The 18443-nt window shown below is 48.2% G+C and overlaps 1 protein-coding gene across 1 annotated transcript in view; it reads right to left on the minus strand.

Annotated features, from left to right (window-relative positions):
* Nucleotides 1–7515: 7515 nt before the first annotated feature.
* Nucleotides 7516–18443, minus strand: part of SPATS2 (spermatogenesis associated serine rich 2) — a 145191-nt gene continuing 134263 nt past the window's right edge. Inside the window, exons 9-13 of the mRNA XM_032876865.1 lie at nt 18321–18379; nt 13985–14094; nt 11211–11313; nt 9808–10022; nt 7516–8760 (exon numbers count right to left, since the gene is read on the minus strand). Coding sequence (XP_032732756.1) covers nt 8452–8760; nt 9808–10022; nt 11211–11313; nt 13985–14094; nt 18321–18379 — 796 coding nt within the window. The 3' untranslated portion in view covers nt 7516–8451. The remainder of the gene's footprint in view (nt 8761–9807; nt 10023–11210; nt 11314–13984; nt 14095–18320; nt 18380–18443) is intronic.

The raw sequence follows: 18443 nt of genomic DNA on the forward strand, positions 1-18443 counted from the left end.
CCCGCCGTCGGGGCCCGGAGCATGGCGCGCGGCCTCTTGCGTCCTGGCCGCCCACGAATCCCGGGCCCCCGGCTCGGCGCCCGCTGCGCTCTCCGCACCTTCCGCTCAGGGCGGCGGCTGCGGCGGCAGCAGCGGCTCCCGTTTCGGCCGCGGGTCGGCTCCCGCTCGGGCTCCGTTCGGCGCCGGGTTCCCGCAGCTCCCTCCGTCTGTCGGGGAGAGGCAGCAGCCTCCCTCCCTCCGGCGCCCGCCGCCTGCACCGGGGTAACCATGGAGACGGGCACACCCAGGCAGGGCCGCCTCCTTAAAGGGACAGGCCTCCCGCCTAGGGATCCCCTCCCCTCGGGACCTCGGTGGGGGCAGGGGGAGGCGGCGGCCCCTCTATCCCCTGCCGCGGCGGCCGCCCGAGCCGCCCCAAGCCGCCCCGCCCGCCCCTCGGAGGAGACCGGCGAGCGCCTGGTCCCGCTAGGGCTGAGTCAGCGCAGGGGAGAGGCGTCTTTCTCTGCAGCATGGGGGTTCACACAGAGCCTCGCAGACTCTCCTCCCCCGGAGGGACCAGAGGAGAGCTCCGGCGGGGGGTGAGCGGCGGGGCGGGGGGTGTTTTAGAAGACGCTTTCCCCGAGGAAAAATGTACTGGGAAAGGCGACTGGGCATCTGGGCGGAGGTGGGGGAAGGCCGGGAGTTGGTGGAGGTCGCGGGCCCTAGAGGGACCCCGACTGTACAAGGAAAGTCTAAAAGGAGATGGGGAGGGTGGTGTCTAAACACAGCCTCTGGGCATCCATGCCTTTCTCTGCCTCAACTTGACCCTCATCCCTGGGAGGTGCAGCTGCTGGAGGGAGCTGTCAGGAAACTGGAGGGTGGGTAGCCCTGGAAGTAAGGGTGAGAAGCTCTCGGCGAGTGCCAGTGTGTGTGTGTGTGTGTGTGTGTGTGTGTATGTGTGTATGTGTAAAGGGTGTCCGAGGGAGGGGAGTAGCCCTAGGTCCTTCGTCCCGCCCCTGTATTTCTATTATTTGTCGCTTTTGGCCCCTCAGGCTGCCCCAGAGGGTCAGGTTGCAAATTCAGCGGACGGGTAGGACGTCAGACACTGGGAGAACTTCCTAACCCGGTGCGTGTAGGTCCTTGCGAGCAGGGAGGGAGTAGGACCCAGCCTCCGGGCGGCAGCACCATCTCCAGTCCCCGGGAACTGGTCTCTGCGCTGTCGGTGGCCGCAGGGACCCCCTCCCGTGAGGCGGGGGGGAGGGCCCGGGCGGCAGTCTGTAGCTTGTCTTCGCGCTGCCTCGGTCCCCCCAGGCTCGCTCTGCCAGCGCCGCTCCTCCTCCCTCCCACGATTTGCCAGCGAGCGCGGCTACCGCCCGCGCCCACAGGAGCCGCCAGGGCCAAAACAGCAATTTGTTCCCCGAGTGAAGCGGGAGGCCCAGCACCCCCACCACTCTAGGAGACGTATCCACAGCCGCGGGCATCGGAAAGAAAGGAGTGTCGCCTGCCCCACCCACCCCTCCATCCGCAACAAGGGCCAAAGCCCCAGACACCTGTATTTAAATGAGCTGGTGCTTTGGGAGAAAGGGGAGGAAGGGCCCTTCTCTGCAAGTCCTCTGAATCCTGGAATCCCGCTCCCAGGAAGAATGACCCCAAGGAACCTGCAGATAATGCTCCCCACGCCCACCTCCACAAGCAAAGTCAGCCCTCCCCCAAACCCATGAACGTGCCCTTCACTCTACTCAAACATTCTGCTAGGAGAGGGTGCAGTTCAGCAGTCAGCTCCCTTGGAGACCAGACAAGACTGTGGTTGAAACTGTGCACTTGGTCTGACAATAGTCCTGCCACTTGCTGTCTGTGCGATTTTCCTTCTGGGACCCCATCTTTTCCTTCGTGAAATGGGGATGATAATACATGCTAACTACCCCAGAGGCTTGTCAGGAAGATTACATGAGCAAAGGAGTTAGAACAGCGTGTGGCATTTGCATCATGTAAATGTTTGCCATCTGACTGTGAAATTCATAGGGTTCCTGGGAAACAAGCAAGGTAGATACTATTTACACTTCCTTCACAAAGGAAGAAACAGAGGCAGACAGAGAGAAAGAGAGAGAGAGAGAATGGGCAAGGGGGAGGGACTTGCTCAAGGTAATCAGGTTGGCAATTGGCAGAACCAGGGTTCCAAGCCTGACAGCCCTCCTGGTCCAGAGTCGCCTCTCCCCTCCTCCCCACCCTTGGTCCACTCCCTAGCCCAGCCACTCAGCCATCTCCCACCAGGGGCCCAGAAAGCAGCTCAGGCTAGGTGTGTGGACACTCACAAGGACTGGTTACCCAGGACTGTGTAAGCAGATTCTGGTGACCCTCCTGTCACCCATCTAAACCCCAAGTGTTCAGATTATCAGGCTTCCAGCTCATCAGCCTAGGCTGATTTGGGTTATTAAAGACACTGGTTTAGATATTGAGACAAACCCAAAGCCGGTATCTCGGGTCAGGGTGAGCAGGGGATAGATGGAACACAGGGTGCTGCAAAGAATTATAGTTTATGTTTCCGGAGCATTAACTTTGTGCCAAGCGGGAGGAGTGGGGCTGGGGACACTGCCCAAGTCCTTCAGTCTGACCTGATTTATGGCGCCCTTTTGGCAAGTAAGTGTTCAGGCATTGGGTCTCCCGCTCTCCTCCCTCTTCCACCTCACCTAGTGTCTCAGGTCTTCCTGCTAGACTTGGCCTATAGGCCCCCTTCGCTAACAGTAAGAGATTCCTTGCCTCCTCCTTCTATGCCTCCCCTCCCCCACCATACATTTATGTGGGGGTGGGGACCCACATCTAGGAGACAGGACAGATGGGGTTGGGGAGGAGCTGAGAAGTGAGCAGGGGTACTGGGAGGTCAGGGAGCACAGTAAGCCCCTTTTCTCTTCCATCCCCACAACTCTTAAGTCATTGGGTCATGGTGGGAAGTCACAGGGAGGGGAAGGTCGAGGGAGCCCTGTTCAGAGACAACTCAAAGCCATTATCAAGAAGAAACTCAGGAGGCTGCATTTTGGAGCTGCCGTGGGAGGCCTGTGGGAGTATTATCTACAAAAGGAACTAGGAGAGAGAGAAGGGAAGAGCAAAGCAAGGGAAAAAATGCTCAAGACACAAAAGATGGAAGAAGCACCCCGCCCCCCAAAGCGCAGGCGTTGTCAGTCACTGTGTGCAGGGGGTGAGAGCAGGTGGCTGTCGAGGAACGGAGCCCAGGGGACCTCCTGTCTCCTCCCGTCTTCCCACTCTCTCCCTCCTTCCTGGAGGTCCCCAGGTCTGTTTCCAGACCCGCTCTTTCAGCCTGTGGCCAGGCTCTGCTTCCAAGCCCATGTTGAGCGGTGGGAAAATCTCAGGTTTCCAAGTCAGGTGAATCTGGATTTGAACTGCAGCTCTGCCACGGATGACCTTGGTCTGGGAAAGGAGTGAGGTGGCTCTCCAAGAGCATCTGTTCTTCATTTGTGAATTGATCTCTCTTCAAAGGACTGTTGGGATGAGTTTAGTAGGTGGTTGGGATTGTTATCAAAGTCCCCCTAAGTGCTTTTCCTGGCCGTGGGGGCTGGGAACGCAGAAATGAGCTCAGGAGGAAGCCTCCAGGAAGGTTCCCCAACTCCACCAAAACAAACATTTGGGGGGAATTTTTGAGGCCTCCAGTACTTGGCCACTCCTTGGCTATCTCATTCTAAGTGATTCCTTTTCTGTTTGTGGAGGATCCCAATTAGTGTGAGTAAACCATAATACATTTTCAAAGGAGGGAATCCTGGAAGATGGATGGTTTTATGTACAGAGGTGGGAAATGCTGTGTATTATATGGCTAGTAAGTGGAGGAACCAGGCCTGAATCGAGATTTGACTAGGTTGACAGTTTGTTGCACACCATCTTGCTGGAGTGCTTTCTTCTATCCCTTGGTAAACAGCCTATTCAAAGGGGACAGCACGGCCCTTTTGATGAGTATGCAGATAGTGACCTGTCCTGAGTGCCCACTGTGCCCAGTAACCCAGCCCCCAAACTATGGGGAGCTACTGCGGGGGACTGCTGGCTCCCCAGCCCCGTGGGGAGGGGACTCTACCAGGGTCTGGACTGTGTCAGGCAAGAGAGTCTGAGCGATCTCAATGTCAATCTGCGTGTTCTAGCAACACCAGAAAACAGATTTGTTTGAAAGTAAGGTATAGAGAAAGCCTAACTGGGTTAAGTTGAAGAGAGACATAAAAAGGAGACCTTTTTCCTTGAGGAATCAGAGTGGGTGGTATTTGTTCCTGCTGTTTTGACGGCAGTGAAGGGGCGGGCGGGCTGGGGAACAGTTGTGCTGGTGGTAGTGATGGTGGGTGGGTTTCCTTACCCAGGAACATCGTCACATAGCGTCTCCCCCTGGGTGAGTAGCAGGGCAGGTAACAAAGCAGCCTCGGCACCTGGACCGAAGGAACGTTCCCCCGCTTTCCCCTGGGCATGCAGCTGTGCAGCTGTTCACCCAGGCCACCCCATCAGCCTCTGGCCTGCCCCCTGCCTGCCCCCCCCCACCACCGAGAGCTCAGAAATGGGGGGTGACAGGCGGCTTCTCAGTGTGTCACACAGGCAAGAGAGGTCCAGAGCGCACTGTGCTGGGGGGATAGGCACGCAGGAGAAAAACTACAGAAGGGACAGGATAATGAAGTCATTCTTTTTTTAAACATTTTTTAACAGGTTGGTCTGGCTGGAGATAGGGGAAGTCTTTCAGACACTTTTGAACAGGGCAAGAGAGAGAGAAGCAAAGAAGTTCTGGTGACTAAATGTTCAGTTTGTCACCGGTTAGCTCAGACACCAGGGTACTGACCTGCAGCTCCTGGTTAGCTATCCCCCCTGTCTGGGACATAGTTACCATTGGGTCCACTTACAGTTCAGGAAGAGGCTCACAGATGGGACGTAATTTGCCCAAGGCTAGTCGGTCACAGAGCTAGCAGGCTGGGAAGCCAGAATCAAAATCCAAGTAGGTGTCTCCAAAGTCCTGGGTCTTCCCACTCCTCTGCATAGCCACCAGACACGGCTTCCAAGAGTTTAAAGAGCTAAGAGCTCTGTTTCCCTCCACCTGCAAAGTGGCTGAGGAAAGAGCTGGAACCGTTTATCTTTGCCTCAGAACTCAACATGGTGCCCAGCACACAGTAGGTGCCTCAGTGTTTGAAGGAAAGAATGTGCTCCCGTGGCTACCAGAAGTCGAGTTTGACCGACGGAACGGTTCTGGCTACGAGGATTTGCTCTGGTACTCTGAACCGGCCGAAAACAGTGGCAAAACAGCTTCTTGGTGGGTGACCTCCGATTATGTGATTTGAACAACTGTTTCTTCCACAAAGTGTGCTACCTTGTGGATCTAATCCCCACCAGGTGGGACAAGAAGGTGGGTTGAACCGTATGCATCAGGCAAGCCAGATCCTCATTTCGTTAGGTGAGGCGGCAGAATTTCCAGGGGGCAACATAACATTGCTTCACTGATCTCCAAAAGTACAGGTTCATTCCCGGACTGGAGATGATGACTGCTGGCTGGCTTCTCCAGGTCACGCCCAACCCAAAAGAGCTTGTTTTGCTTTTCCTCATGCATGCTTTGAACGCTCATGACTGTACCCTGGCTGGGGATTCTGAAATTGGAAGTCACCGTATCTATAAGCCACTGAACTAAGGCCTGACCATTCCTTGGTGTAGCCCTACTGTAAGCGCAGTTCCCAGCCCTCAGCATAGTCTGTCCTCCGCTGTCCTCACACCAGATGGGGGGGTTCTTTCATGCAACACTACCACCTGCTAGCATTTTATTCATTGTGTCCGTTCCCCCAACTAGGGTATCAGCCCCTTGAAGGTCTGTAGTTCACTTACCTTCACCTCTCTTAGCTTCCAGCTTAGCAACTGTATAAACCACCCCCAAAAGTTGTTGATGAGAGTATGAATCCATGTATCTTTAAAAGGGCTTTTTCTTTTTTTTTCTTTTAAAAAGATTTTTAAAAATTTATTTGACAGAGACACAGCAGAGAGGGAACACAAGCAGGGGGAGTGAGAGAGGGAGAAGGAGGCTTCCCGTGGAGCAGAGAGCCCGATGCGGGGCTGGATCCCAGGACCCTGAGATCATGACCCGAGCGGAAGGCAGACGCTTAACCGACTGAGCCACTTAGGCGCCCCTAAGAGGGCTTTTTAATTCACTATATGGCCCAGCAATCCCATGCTAGGAATCTGCCCTGAAGATACACGCTCACAAGTAAAAATTATATATGTATTACAAGATGTTCATTTCAGCGATACTTATAACAAAAAACTGAAAACCATCATTAGCATTAGGGACTGGTTAATTATGTTAAGTTTATATAGTGTGATATTATGCAGCCATAGAAAGAACAAGGTATACTTAGGCATACTGACATGGAAAGAGATCTAAGTGTATACTTTTTTTTTTTTTTTTAAGATTTACTTACTTATTTGAGGGAGAGAGTGGGGGGAGGTGCCGAGGGAGAGAATCCCCAAGCAGACTCCCTGCTGAGGAGCCCAAAGCAGGCCTGATACCACGACCCATGAGATCATGACCTGACCTGCACTGAAACCGAGTCAGAGGAGGCCCAACCACTTAGCCATGCAGGCCCCACAACCCTAAGATCGAGAGTCACACACTCTACTGACTGAGCCAGCACGGCACCTCTCTTCAAAGTGGTTTTGACAAACATGTGGCCTCCCATTTGCCTAGGAGGTTAAATACAGTCTCGCATGGATACAGGGATAGACCTCATAATCCTTCAAGGTCACTTCAGTCTCTGGATTTTCTATCAAGTATAGGGGAGCAGTTAATCAGAAAAGGAGGGCTTCTCCCTGACCCCCAGCAGGCTGGTGGTGGTGTTGGACAAATGCCCCGAAATGAGGTGATCAGCCCTTTAGAAAATGGCTTCCCAGTACTCCTTGACTACTGTTTTCTTTACTGAAAGACACACACACACACACACACACACACACACACACTCGCTCTTTCTCCCTCTCTCAATCTGTTCATCCAACCTGAACCCCAGCAGCCGAGCTGCAGCGGAAGAGCCACGGGAAGCCCCAAGGCGGCTAAGTTCTGCACCACTGCCGCTCATGGTCTGGACTGCAGACTCCGGAGGAGAAAGCTCTGCTGTCATTCGATCACGGATGCTGGGGGCGCTGTAGGGTGGAAGGGTCTGGCCCCTGAGCCACCTGCTACACGCAGGTGCTCAATTACACTGTCACATTCACCATGCCTGTCAAGGGACAGGCAGCAGAGGGGAGGGCTTGCCCGGGAGAGCTGCCGGCAGCTGTGGTTTTTCTCAACTGGTGAGCTCCCTTTGGAAAGTCACCGCTCCCTGTACTACGAAAATCTGCTCCCACGAGGAACAGCTGCTTTTGCTCATGCTGGCCTTCCTGTTTTCACCAGGTGCTGCTCGGCGGACAGATGACTTAGGAATCAGCTACCCTCATTTAAGCCCCGAACAAGCTGCCCGACTGACTCCCACCCCATGAGGCCCAAAGAAAACTGGATAATGAAATGAAGGCATTTGCTGCCTTGAAACAAAGATTCACGCAGTTGTTTCTATTTATTCAACTATAAAGACCGTGGCAATTTTTTAATGGGTAACACCTTAGATCAACACTAATTATATTGCTATAAATGTGGTTGAGGATCAGAAGAGGATTCGGGGAAAAAAGGGAGAACAATAACAACAAAAGTCTTCAAACATTGAAACAAAGAAATACTTTTTTTTTTTCCTTTAATTAAACGCTACTCTCCTGTAGGCTTCCCTAGACTGGGTCTGCAGTCTAAAGAGAGAGGAAAACAAGCCTCTGGGCATTCTGAAGTGACCTCAGGCTAAGCTACGATGCCAAGCGGGAGACTGAAACCCTGATCTGGGGGGGTCTATCTCAGGCACGCTCTGGGAGCACAGGCAGATTCTCATGTTTTCTAGTGTTCCTTCCTTTTCACCAATTCAGTATCCCCTTCTCTGGCTAATTCAGTGCTGGACACAATCCCCTCCCTGCCTTTCCTGGTTATACTGTCATGTAGGGGGCACCTGATAGCAATGTGCAGCTTCTGCTGAGCCTGGAGAAGCAGCTGGACTAGCTCTGACCCACCTCCTCCTCCTCCTCAGAGCCTGAATGGGAGGGAGGTGCTGAGGAAGGCCTCCTAGGCGACTGAAAGGTCTGGTGCACCAGGAAGGGCACTGCTGACCCTGGGGAAACCTGGGCATCAGTGGCCTGTGAGTCTGGGTGGAAATGACCAATCAGAATCAATCCATATCATTGGGAAAGGTCAAGGGAAAAAACAGCTTCCCCTCCAAAAATAGTAAAGGGGAAACGAGGAGAGAAGAAACCAAAAATATTTAGAATGGCATAAAAAGTGATATGCGTAAACTTCTTTTTGTTATTACATCTAACTATAAGTTTCCTAATAAGTCCAGTTACCAAGTTGAATTGTGTGGGATAGAGGAGAGAGGCCAAGCAGAACCGCTCTCAAGAGTTCACAGCCCCAAGCTGAGAGGTCCTAGGTTTGCGCTGGGGGAGCCCCTTCTTGAATGAGGGTTTGGGTGGGCTGGGCTCCACGCTGGCTCCAGTTCCATTGGTCCCTGCAGAGGGGGCCTGGCCCCGTTCGCTAACGTTTCCTGATGCCTGGGATGTAGTGCTCTGGTACCTGGAACCAGATGAATACCAGGAACTATTTCTGTAACGACCCACACTGTCATGTCGCCCTTGGTTCATGGCATCATTGGACTTTTGGCCTTGTGGCCTGTAGCCTTGTCCTCGTCTGTTCCCCGGCAATACCTGAGGATAAAAGAATACAATGTTCAAAGCACTGTGGCATTATGGCACCCTGTTCCAGTTCAGCTTACAGGAATATTCTGAAAGCCTAAATTGTGGTATCCCACGCTCGGGACTCCGTTATCGCTCAAGACTCCCAGAATTGTGTCAGCCAATCCGACCTAGCACCTACCCCAGAATTAAGAAGTCCTTCGCTACTTCTGCCCCACCTTCCAGCCCTAGGCTCTCCACTGGAGAGGAGTTCACTTTTCTTTAGCTAGGCACAAGAAGAAAGCTAAGGAGGAGGAAAGAACATTCTCTGGGCTGTTCCAACCCTCAACTGGACAAGCATCTTATTACGTGACTGAACTCTGTGGATCACAAGCCATTTGTAAAGATAACAAACATCTGGAAAAATAAAATAAACATCATTGCAATCTGCTTTCCTATGTATCATCAGCCATAGATTAAATCCTGCCGCTGTGACATTCAGGCCATCTTTCACGTTACAACCCAGAAGGCTTGCGGCACGGGGTTTTGTTTTCGTCCTCCTCTTCCAACATAATCCCAGTTCTGCATAGCACTGTCTTGGATGGCTCTGGTGTACATTCTTCAAACCAGGAAAAGAAACTACAGATCACGCTTCAGCTTCCTGGTGCTGGCCCCCCATGCCACCAGGTTCATGCCGTCTCCCCGAGCTACTCCACACGGGGGCTTCTAGAAAGCTGCTGCAGGTGCCCTCCACTGAGCCTGCCACTACGCTGTGCCTCCACCTCGAGATGGGGGCATGGGTCCCGGTGACTAATTACCAGGCAATCCTACCTACAAAAGCTAGGACGGCCGCCAACTTCAGAAAGTCAGCCGTCTTGGCAACAGGAGATCTAAGCTAGCTGCTGGTTTGGAACAGACGTACCAAATGCTTTCTCTGGAACTAACTGGGGCTGGAGGGATTCAAAATAGGTGTGGAATGGGCATCAAGAGAGTAAGGTAATGGACTGAGCTGTCAGCATTCGAACGGCGGCAATCCGGTAACTTTTCTCCGTCACTGGCTCCGCGGGGCTGCCGGGTTACCTCTCGATGAGGCTGGTAGGGCCGGCCGCCGAAGCTGACTGGGGCTGCGGGAGTCTCTCCTGGTGCCGAGTTTTTCTTGTTAGCGCTTGTAAGGCTGGAAGCAGAGGCACAGGTGGAAGAGGAAGCAGCAGAGGCATCACATGGGCCGCTCATGGACACAGATGTCACTGAGCTACACCGGGATCTGGTTGAATAGCTGTTCTTTGGGTGGGACACTGAACGAAAACATGAGAAGTATGTTGTCATATGACGGAAGAGCATGATGGGTAAGGTTTTCCCTATTTCACTGTTTCACAATAAGCAACTTAAGATAAAGAACTGTCTACCTGAGCAGTTGTAAAGGTAAGCTTATAAAATTGGTAATAGGAAGCAAAATGTCCCTTCTGCTCTCTTCTTCTACTCCTTCCAAATCCCCATTGCTTTGGGTTGTTGTTGTTGTTTTTCAAGTTTTTATTTAAATTCCAGTGAGTGAATACCCACTGCTTTGGAAAGGAACTCGCAGAGACAGGAGAACAGTGTAAGAGCGGAGTAATCGTTCCCCCACCAACTAATGACTTCTCAGCGTTTCCTACTAAACTCCTGGCTACGGCTCCAGCAGCTGACTAAGCCTAGGAACAATAGTATGGGCCATATGTTCAGTTTCCTATGCAGGAACATTCTCAAGTACTGACTTCACAAAGAAAGAAAAAAGGTAAATAGAAAGCTAAATCCTTTTTTAAAAAAATTTGTATGATGCAAGATATAATCAAGATTAGTTAAACATGAACAGAACTTGTCTTTTAACAAAAATGTATCATCCCAAAGTTCTTTCTACAAAAATAACCCTAAATTCAAAATACCAATGTATCTGAGATATATGAACATTTTCACTTCAAATTTTGTCAGAATTCAATGACTTAAAACTACCTCTTACATTTTTTTGTCTTGGTTTTAAGCCCGGACTGACGCTGAGTTCACAATCACGGCTCTAGGTTCAACCTTTCACTTTATACTGATGCAGAAAGAACAAAGGAGCTGAGCTCAGTGTTTGACTGATGTGTCCCTATAAGCTCTCAAGTTAGGGGAGGGCTCCCCATCCCCTTACAGCTATTATTTAAGCACCTATTATCTCCATTTGGGAGAGGAGTGAAATGATGCCTTAGAGGTTAATGTAAAGGCAACGATTCAAATTTGGTCTGACTCCAGAGCCCCATAACACTGCAAATTTAGGGAGCTGGAAAACACCCATCTTCTGAGTCAAAGACTCTGCATCTGGTGATTTCAGAATTACTTTTCCCAAAAACAAGCAAACAAAAACACAAGAGGCACTAAAGACGAATCAGTGGAGAAGCCACAACTTCAGTCTCTATGAGTAGGGTCTCCCCATCACCATCGCCAGCGCCCAGAATCCCGCACCCTCTTACCTTGTCCAAATGACTCAATGTCCTTCTTTAGGGTCTCTACATCACAGGTGAACCGGGCTACTCGTCCCAGATCCTCATCGTATTTGCGCTCACTGACAAAGTGCTGGAGAAAGGACAAAGGAAAGCCTCCAGGTGAGACAAGCGGAAACCGCAGCTTGCCATATAGAGATGAAACAGAATTATTTCCCGCTGCCTTCTTTTTACTGCTTCAAATTTTTGCAAAATGGCCATTATGTTACCTATGCTGGGTGACTGATGAAATCTAGTCACTTTCTAAAGGACCAAAGAGAAATCTATTCTTTATGAAATGCTCTGTGATGGCCAAAGCCCATTAGGTATAATCAAGAGAAATAAACTGTAGAGTGAGAAGAAGTTCATAGTGGAGAGGGCCATCTTTCCACTGCTGGCCACTCTCCACACTGTTCCATTTTATACAGAAGTGGAGACAGCAGAAATGTTCCTAAATTACAACAGGGATCCCGTGTAAATAGATAGCTTGGTGTTCTGTAACAGGAATTTCCTCAGGAAACCCACTTCAGCCCTTTGTGAAGTAGGATTTGTTATAGTCCTCAAAATGGGGACAACTTCCTGAGACGGAAAATCACTCATGTAAAAAGACAACCCTGCAAATGAGAAGGGTTTGTGCTGCAAGTAATTTAATCCTTTAGAGCAGTCGAAGCTGAGAAGTAACCTTAGATCAAAACTAAAAAGAGACTGTGTGACTAGAAACATGTCAGGAGTAAAGTGCTTCTGGGGTTACCCTTCAGTAAATCATCTCCAAAGTAGCCTGGGATCTTCCCCCCTCCCCCAGATGAAAAGGAAGCCAAAAAGACAAGTTAAGGGCCTAGATAAAATTTACAAGGACTGAACTCCTCAGAGCAGCCCTCTAGCAGGTGGTCTAATTCAATTTTGGATAGTCAAGGGCTACAACCAAATGCATCAGAATCCTTGCGATGGATCTAGAAGCAACAGATGGGAAAGAAGACATCAAAATTCCCTCTGAGCCTTGAAGTCCTTAGGCTTCAGAGTACACTGTGGCTTAGAAAACACCATGAACCTCTGACATAAAGGCTTCAGACATGTAATATCAGTCGGAGAGTAATTTCTGAAACAAATTCTAGGGTTTGTTGAGCCAGAGACATAACAGGAATGACGGAAATAAAATGATCTGGAAATAAGACATTTAAATTGCACAGCACCCACTTCAGTACACTGAAAGCGTGGAGAGAAACAGATCCTTAGTCAGCCTGCAGAAATATTTCTAGCAGCTTTTTAACCACGTGGGAAGGAGAACAGATGAAGCCTGTGAGAGCCAGAACTCTCATCTAATTCCAAAGGGGTTTCCGGCTTCTCCCAGATAGTTGAATGAGACTGACTGGCATCAATGTGAAGATGACTTTTTATAATTTTTAGTAATATAGTTCTAGTTAATCAGAAACGGTAATTTCCTCTGGGCATCGTTTTGTTATTTTACCCCAACAGAGTCTAAGGGGGAAGGAGTGAAAGACTGGGTCAGGATGGTGACAAGGACACCCGGAAAGACTGAGAGGATCTTCCACCTGATTTTACTTTACAAAAACTGTGAAACAGCCTCTGCAGCAAGCCCTCCTTGTAAAGATGGCAGGAAATCTCATGGGTTCCGAGCAGAGGTGAAGGGCTCAGGAGGAGGGATAGCCGATTCCCCCTTGTTCCCACAGCTCACAGGTTATGAGCAATCATTTAGAATGCCAGTGTCTACGACTCCCCACGAACACCTCAACCTCTTGCAGGTGTCTACCCTTAATCTCAGAAACACTGTTCTTTGTATAAGAATTTAAAATGTATGATTGCTCAACCTAGGTCATTGTTCTAAACAGATTACAATAAAAGCAACATCTCAAACTGCTCACTTTGCTCTTATAAAATCAGAACTAACCAACCATTTAAATATTTACTGAATACCTATGTGCCAAGGCACTATGCTTGGCACTAGAGATGCGCCAGTTCCTGCCATTGTAAAGTTTGCCATTTGGCTGGGGAGACAGATCAGTCAAATGAACACTAAATGGTAACTACGCTAGGATGACACAAAAGAGAGGATATGACAGGGAAGTCAGGAAGCACGAGTGGGTCATGAGTTATCTGTGTGCTGGGAGTGGGTAGGGTGTGTGTCTTGTACAGGTCGAAAAGCACATGCAGTAGTCCTCTAGCAGGAGGAAACAGAATATGTTTGTGGGATGGAGAAGCTAAGATGGCCAGAGTACAGAGAACAAGGCGGGCATGGTGTGAAATGAGATGGTGGCAGAGCCAGACCCGGCAGAGCCCACTGGCCATGTTAAGCATTACAGTCTTTATCCTAAAAGCAATGGAAGGTTTGAAGCAGGTTACTAAGGTGTAGGAGGGCTGGGGAAGGTGGGGGGCAGTGGCAAGGTGGAGGGGTGGAATCAGTTAAGAGGCCATGACAGAAGTCCAAATGAGAGATAACAGTGGCTTGACCATGACGGTGGTGGTGGAGATGAGGAGAAAAGGTCAGAGCTGAGATTTAGTAGGAGGTCAAATGGACAGCGTCTGTTGATAGATTTAATGTGGGAAAGGAGAAATGTCCTAAGGTATTCAGCTTGGACATCTAGATAGGTGACAGAACCGCTTGCAGAGAAAGGGAACATGGAAGAGGGCCAGGTTTGAGAAGGGAAGATCTTGAGTTCAATAGATTAGATATGGCCATGAATTATGGAGATCTGCTGCTTCAGTCCCTGAGGGTAAGAAGAAAGGCAGAAAAGAGAAGGAAGTTTTACCTTGATATCAGCTCTGAGCTCAACCAATTGCTCCTCTGACATTCGAACAGCCACATCAGTCATCTTCTTTAGAAGTTCGGCTTTCTTTTGTCGGCTGAGCAAAATTTCCACTGTGGAGAAAAAGAGAGTAGGACTCTTATGTTCTGCTAAATCGGATAAAGAAGAATTGGAAATATGGGCCTTGCAGTATGTATTTGGACAGCCAAAGGCTTAGCTGCCCACCCATCCAGAAAATGAAAATACCAAAGGTCCAGTTCCCACCTTCTTGAGGGACTCTGAAGGCAGTTAAATGGTAAACACTTTTTATGAATCATAAAGACTCATAAATCATTTGTCATTTCTCTCTTCTTCCCAGTTGAAAAAATATTCTTTTTATCAAGAAACGTATGAATTAAAACAGAAATATGTACTCAGGGTATTTCAGAATAAATGGGTGTAAGATGAAAAGTAAAAAGGTCCTTCCTACTTCTGACTTTGTAGTTCCCTCCCCAATAGAAAGCAGTGTTAACAATCTCTTGGCATCTTTCCAAAGGTATTCTGTGCGCACACAGCAAATCTCTCTCCCTTTCTCCCCTCTTCATGAATGGGAGTACACATACATATGACCCTCTCCTCTACCTTAGCTATTTTAACGTATCTCAAAGTTCATTCGCTACTAATACACTGGATCTCCATCTCTGGTTACCAGCCACACTGCAGTCTCCTCTGTGGCTACCCTATCATTATTTTTTTTTAAAAAGATTTTATTTATTTATTTGACAGACAGAGATCACAAGTAGGCAAAGAGAGGAGGAAGCAGGCTCCCTGCTGAGCAGAGAGCCCAATGTGGGGCTTGATCCCAGGACCCTGGGATCACTTCCTGAGCCAAAGGCAGAGGCTTTAACCCACTGAGCCACTCAGGCGCCCCTACACTATCATTATTCACCAAGTCCCCTGATGGTGGATATTTAGATTTGTCTACAGCCTTCGGCATGCTCCCGGATACAGAACTCAGATATGGCCATGGAAGATGAGAGACAATATGGGGGAAAATCTCTCAGAGTAGAGAACCAGGGGCTACAGAGGACGTGAGCCAAAGAAATCTTCCAAGGAAGCAGAACTGGGCGCTGCCATATGAACCAAGGAACTTTCCCTGTTAGAAGGGCAGGTGCTCTACTATTCCTGCCCGGTAAGATTAGATCACTGCTTTTCCAGGAATGTTCTACTATAATTATCCTCTTCTTTCTCTATCTGTATAACATTGGAGGAGGGGGCATTTAACTTCTAGCTTATGGGACCCCAGACCACAACATGCCATATCCAGACCAGCTGAAAGATGTGAAATTACCCAGCAGTCCTGGACTTTCAGCTGAATATGCGAACTAGATGAGTCTTTGGACATGTTGCCATTGAGGATGAGGGGAGGGTGTTCCCATTTTTTAAAAAAGAAGGATGTCAGGTTGCTGAGGGGTGGACTGTAGCAAAGACTGTTAGCCACTGCACTCTCCTCTTCTTCCTACAGGAAGTCTGGTGTTTTGGGTACCAATCTGCTTAAGTAAAAATCTACCTTTCTTGGCTTTGCTACAGGTAAGATAGTCATGTTATCCCATGACTCGGTTATGCTATCACACGGTTTGGTCACTGAGCTCTAAGCGGAAGACACAGGGCGGGGTTTACAGGACAGCTCTTTAAAGGAGTCTTAGCCAGCAGGTAACATTTGGCCTCTCCTCAGCTGGAGCCTTAGGAGGTATCTCGAAAGACGGTTGGGAACAAAGACAAAGAAGCCTGGGTCCCTCGTGTCATTTTGAAAATGTCCTGCCAGCCCCGATCCCTTACCTCCGGACCTTTCATTTCATGAGAAAAATAAACTCACATTTATTTAGGCCACTCTGTTGCGTGCCGTCAAACTCAGTTCCTAACTGTTAAACATAGAATCCTGCAACCTACTTAGAAATTAGTCAGATTTGTGTTAGAAAGTAAACAGAATTTTCCAAGAGCTACACCAGGTATTCCAGAGAGCTGAATGTCTTGAGCAATTTTACTGAGCCTAACTGCTCAGTAAAAATAGGGCGCCCCTATCCACGGCAGGTGAACCTATAAGAACACACTTTCCCAGGAAATGAGGAATGTGCCTATAACAGTTTCTTGACACCAAGGCCCAACAGTTACAAATGATCTACTTGATCTGGCTTCCAAGATAAAACCTGTCTGCCAGATTCACTTGCTTCTCAGCTCCTGGCACTCTAGGATTCTAAGACAAAAGCACAGATCTCAACATGAAGGAAATGTGTCAAGTCAAGATCTCCACATATATCAGAGGACCCAGTTACATAACTCAGGACCAGTCAGTTTTTCCAAAGGACTAGTTTCTTCATTTACTAAATGAAAACAAAAATAGGAAAAACCTAATTATCTCATAAGGTTAATGCGAAGATCATAGATGAATGAGAGAAAATCTCTCTGTGAAGTACTGTGAACATGCAAATTAATAAAACGATTATGTGTAAAAAAGAAAATGAAGCACCTTCTTGATAGTATCAGTAAATAATTACATTTAGTGACACTGAGAACCAGGATTTTCAGCATGAGAGAAAGGAGATACAGATGTACAACCAATGAAACTAAGTAAAACTCTGTAGCTCTTAATTTGATAAGAGAACTGATGATAATCAGTTGGTCAAGAACTGATGATAATTGGGGCACCTGTGTGGCTCAATGGGTTGGGTGGCTGCCTTTGGCTCGGGTCATGATCGCGGGGTCCTGGAATCAAGCCCCGCATCGGGCTCCCCTCTTAGTGGGGAGCCTGCTTCTCCCTCTTCCTCTGCTGCTCCCCCTGCTTGTGTTCCCTTTCTTGCTGTGTCTCTTCAAATAATAAATAAAATCTTAAAAAAAGAGAGAATTGATGATAATTAGTTGAAACTGGATGATGGCAGTTAATTAGCCTCTCTATTTGAAATATGTTTGGAATTTTCTATAAAAGTTCTGTTTTTAAAAAGTACCTTCTCAAAAGTAAAGACTATGTCCTCTCACTAGTTTTATTTTATCTGAAACTTCACCTTCAAAATAGAACACATAGGTACATGAATGGACCAAAATTGTCACATTTAGACATTGCAGGATATACCATTCAATTTAAATGAAATCTCACCTCTGAAAAACAGTGGAGAGTACCTGTTCAACATTTTAGTTCAAAATGGAACTCAGCTCCATGCCTCCCCTGGCCCATGATCATAAACACAAATGGTTTAATTATGAGTCATCATCTCAACCTATTTCCATTCTTACCAGTTTGAGAGCAGGTTAAAAGAAACAACCCTGCTAATTACAAATCTAGCATTCAACACATGAAGATAAAACCCGCTGCTGAAAAGCCTGGAATCAATGCCATTGTAGAAGCTGCAAATGACATTCCCTTCTTTCCATACAGCTGTGTATCTTTTACCTAACCTTTCAGAAATGACCAAAAAACAAAACAAAACAAAACAAAACAAAAAAACAAACCAAAAGGGGCACCTGGGTGGCTCAGTGGGTTAAACCTCTGCCTTCGGCTCAGGTCATGATCTCAGGGTCCTGGGATCGAGCCCCGAATCGGGCTCTCTGCTCAGCAGGGAGCCTGCTTCCCCCTCCCCTCTCTCTGCCTACATCTCTGCCTACTTGTGATCTCTGTCAAATAAATAAAAATCTTTAAAAAACAAACAAACAAACAAAAAAAAAAACCCCAAAACAGATCATCTGGTTCTTTGCTACAAAAACCCCCACAAATTACCCAAGTTAGACTCTACTCTTCCAGAATCTTTTAGTAGGCTTTCAAAGAACCCTAGTCATGGTATCCTACAACCTCCTTTTATTGAATTCCCCAACCTAGTGACCATAGACGCTGAGTGAAGACTGTTCGAAAAGTGAGAAAACAAATTTCAGGGATCAGTAACCACAATAACGGTTACACTAATGTGTAGGGAACCTAGTGAGGTCACCTCTGATGATGCCAAACATTTTTTGCCAAGTAGAAAAAACCCCCATAATCACTGGAAGCTAAAAACAAAATAAAACAAAGCCCAGGCACCTGCGAGGATACTTTTATTTTCCGAACTGAGGCTGTGGTGGCAGAAACTATAAAGCAGTCCCCCAGACACTGCAGTTTACATTAAAACGCTGACATTCAAAAATATTAAAAAACAGTTTCTTGTAAAGTTGTTTCACCTGAAAGGATTCACATGACAGGGCAGTACAAGTGCTCGAGATAGTTTAAATACATACATAAACTCTTCTAGTGGCAATTAGATCGAGCTTTTGTTAAGAGAGTTGAAAGGCAGATGCCTACTAACTGGTAACAGCTTTAACTACAGATCAGTCTTACTTGCTTCGGCTTTCACTTTGTCCATTTCAGCAAGCAATGCCACTTCTCGATCCATTAAACTAGGAAAAGATGACAAAGGAAAAAAATGTTGGTCAGAAACTCAAACAGAAGTAGCACACTGTT

This window comes from Lontra canadensis, unplaced genomic scaffold (assembly GCF_010015895.1).
Source record: "Lontra canadensis isolate GAN:19392208 unplaced genomic scaffold, GSC_riverotter_1.0 scaffold59, whole genome shotgun sequence".
Taxonomy (NCBI): Eukaryota; Metazoa; Chordata; class Mammalia; order Carnivora; family Mustelidae; genus Lontra; species Lontra canadensis.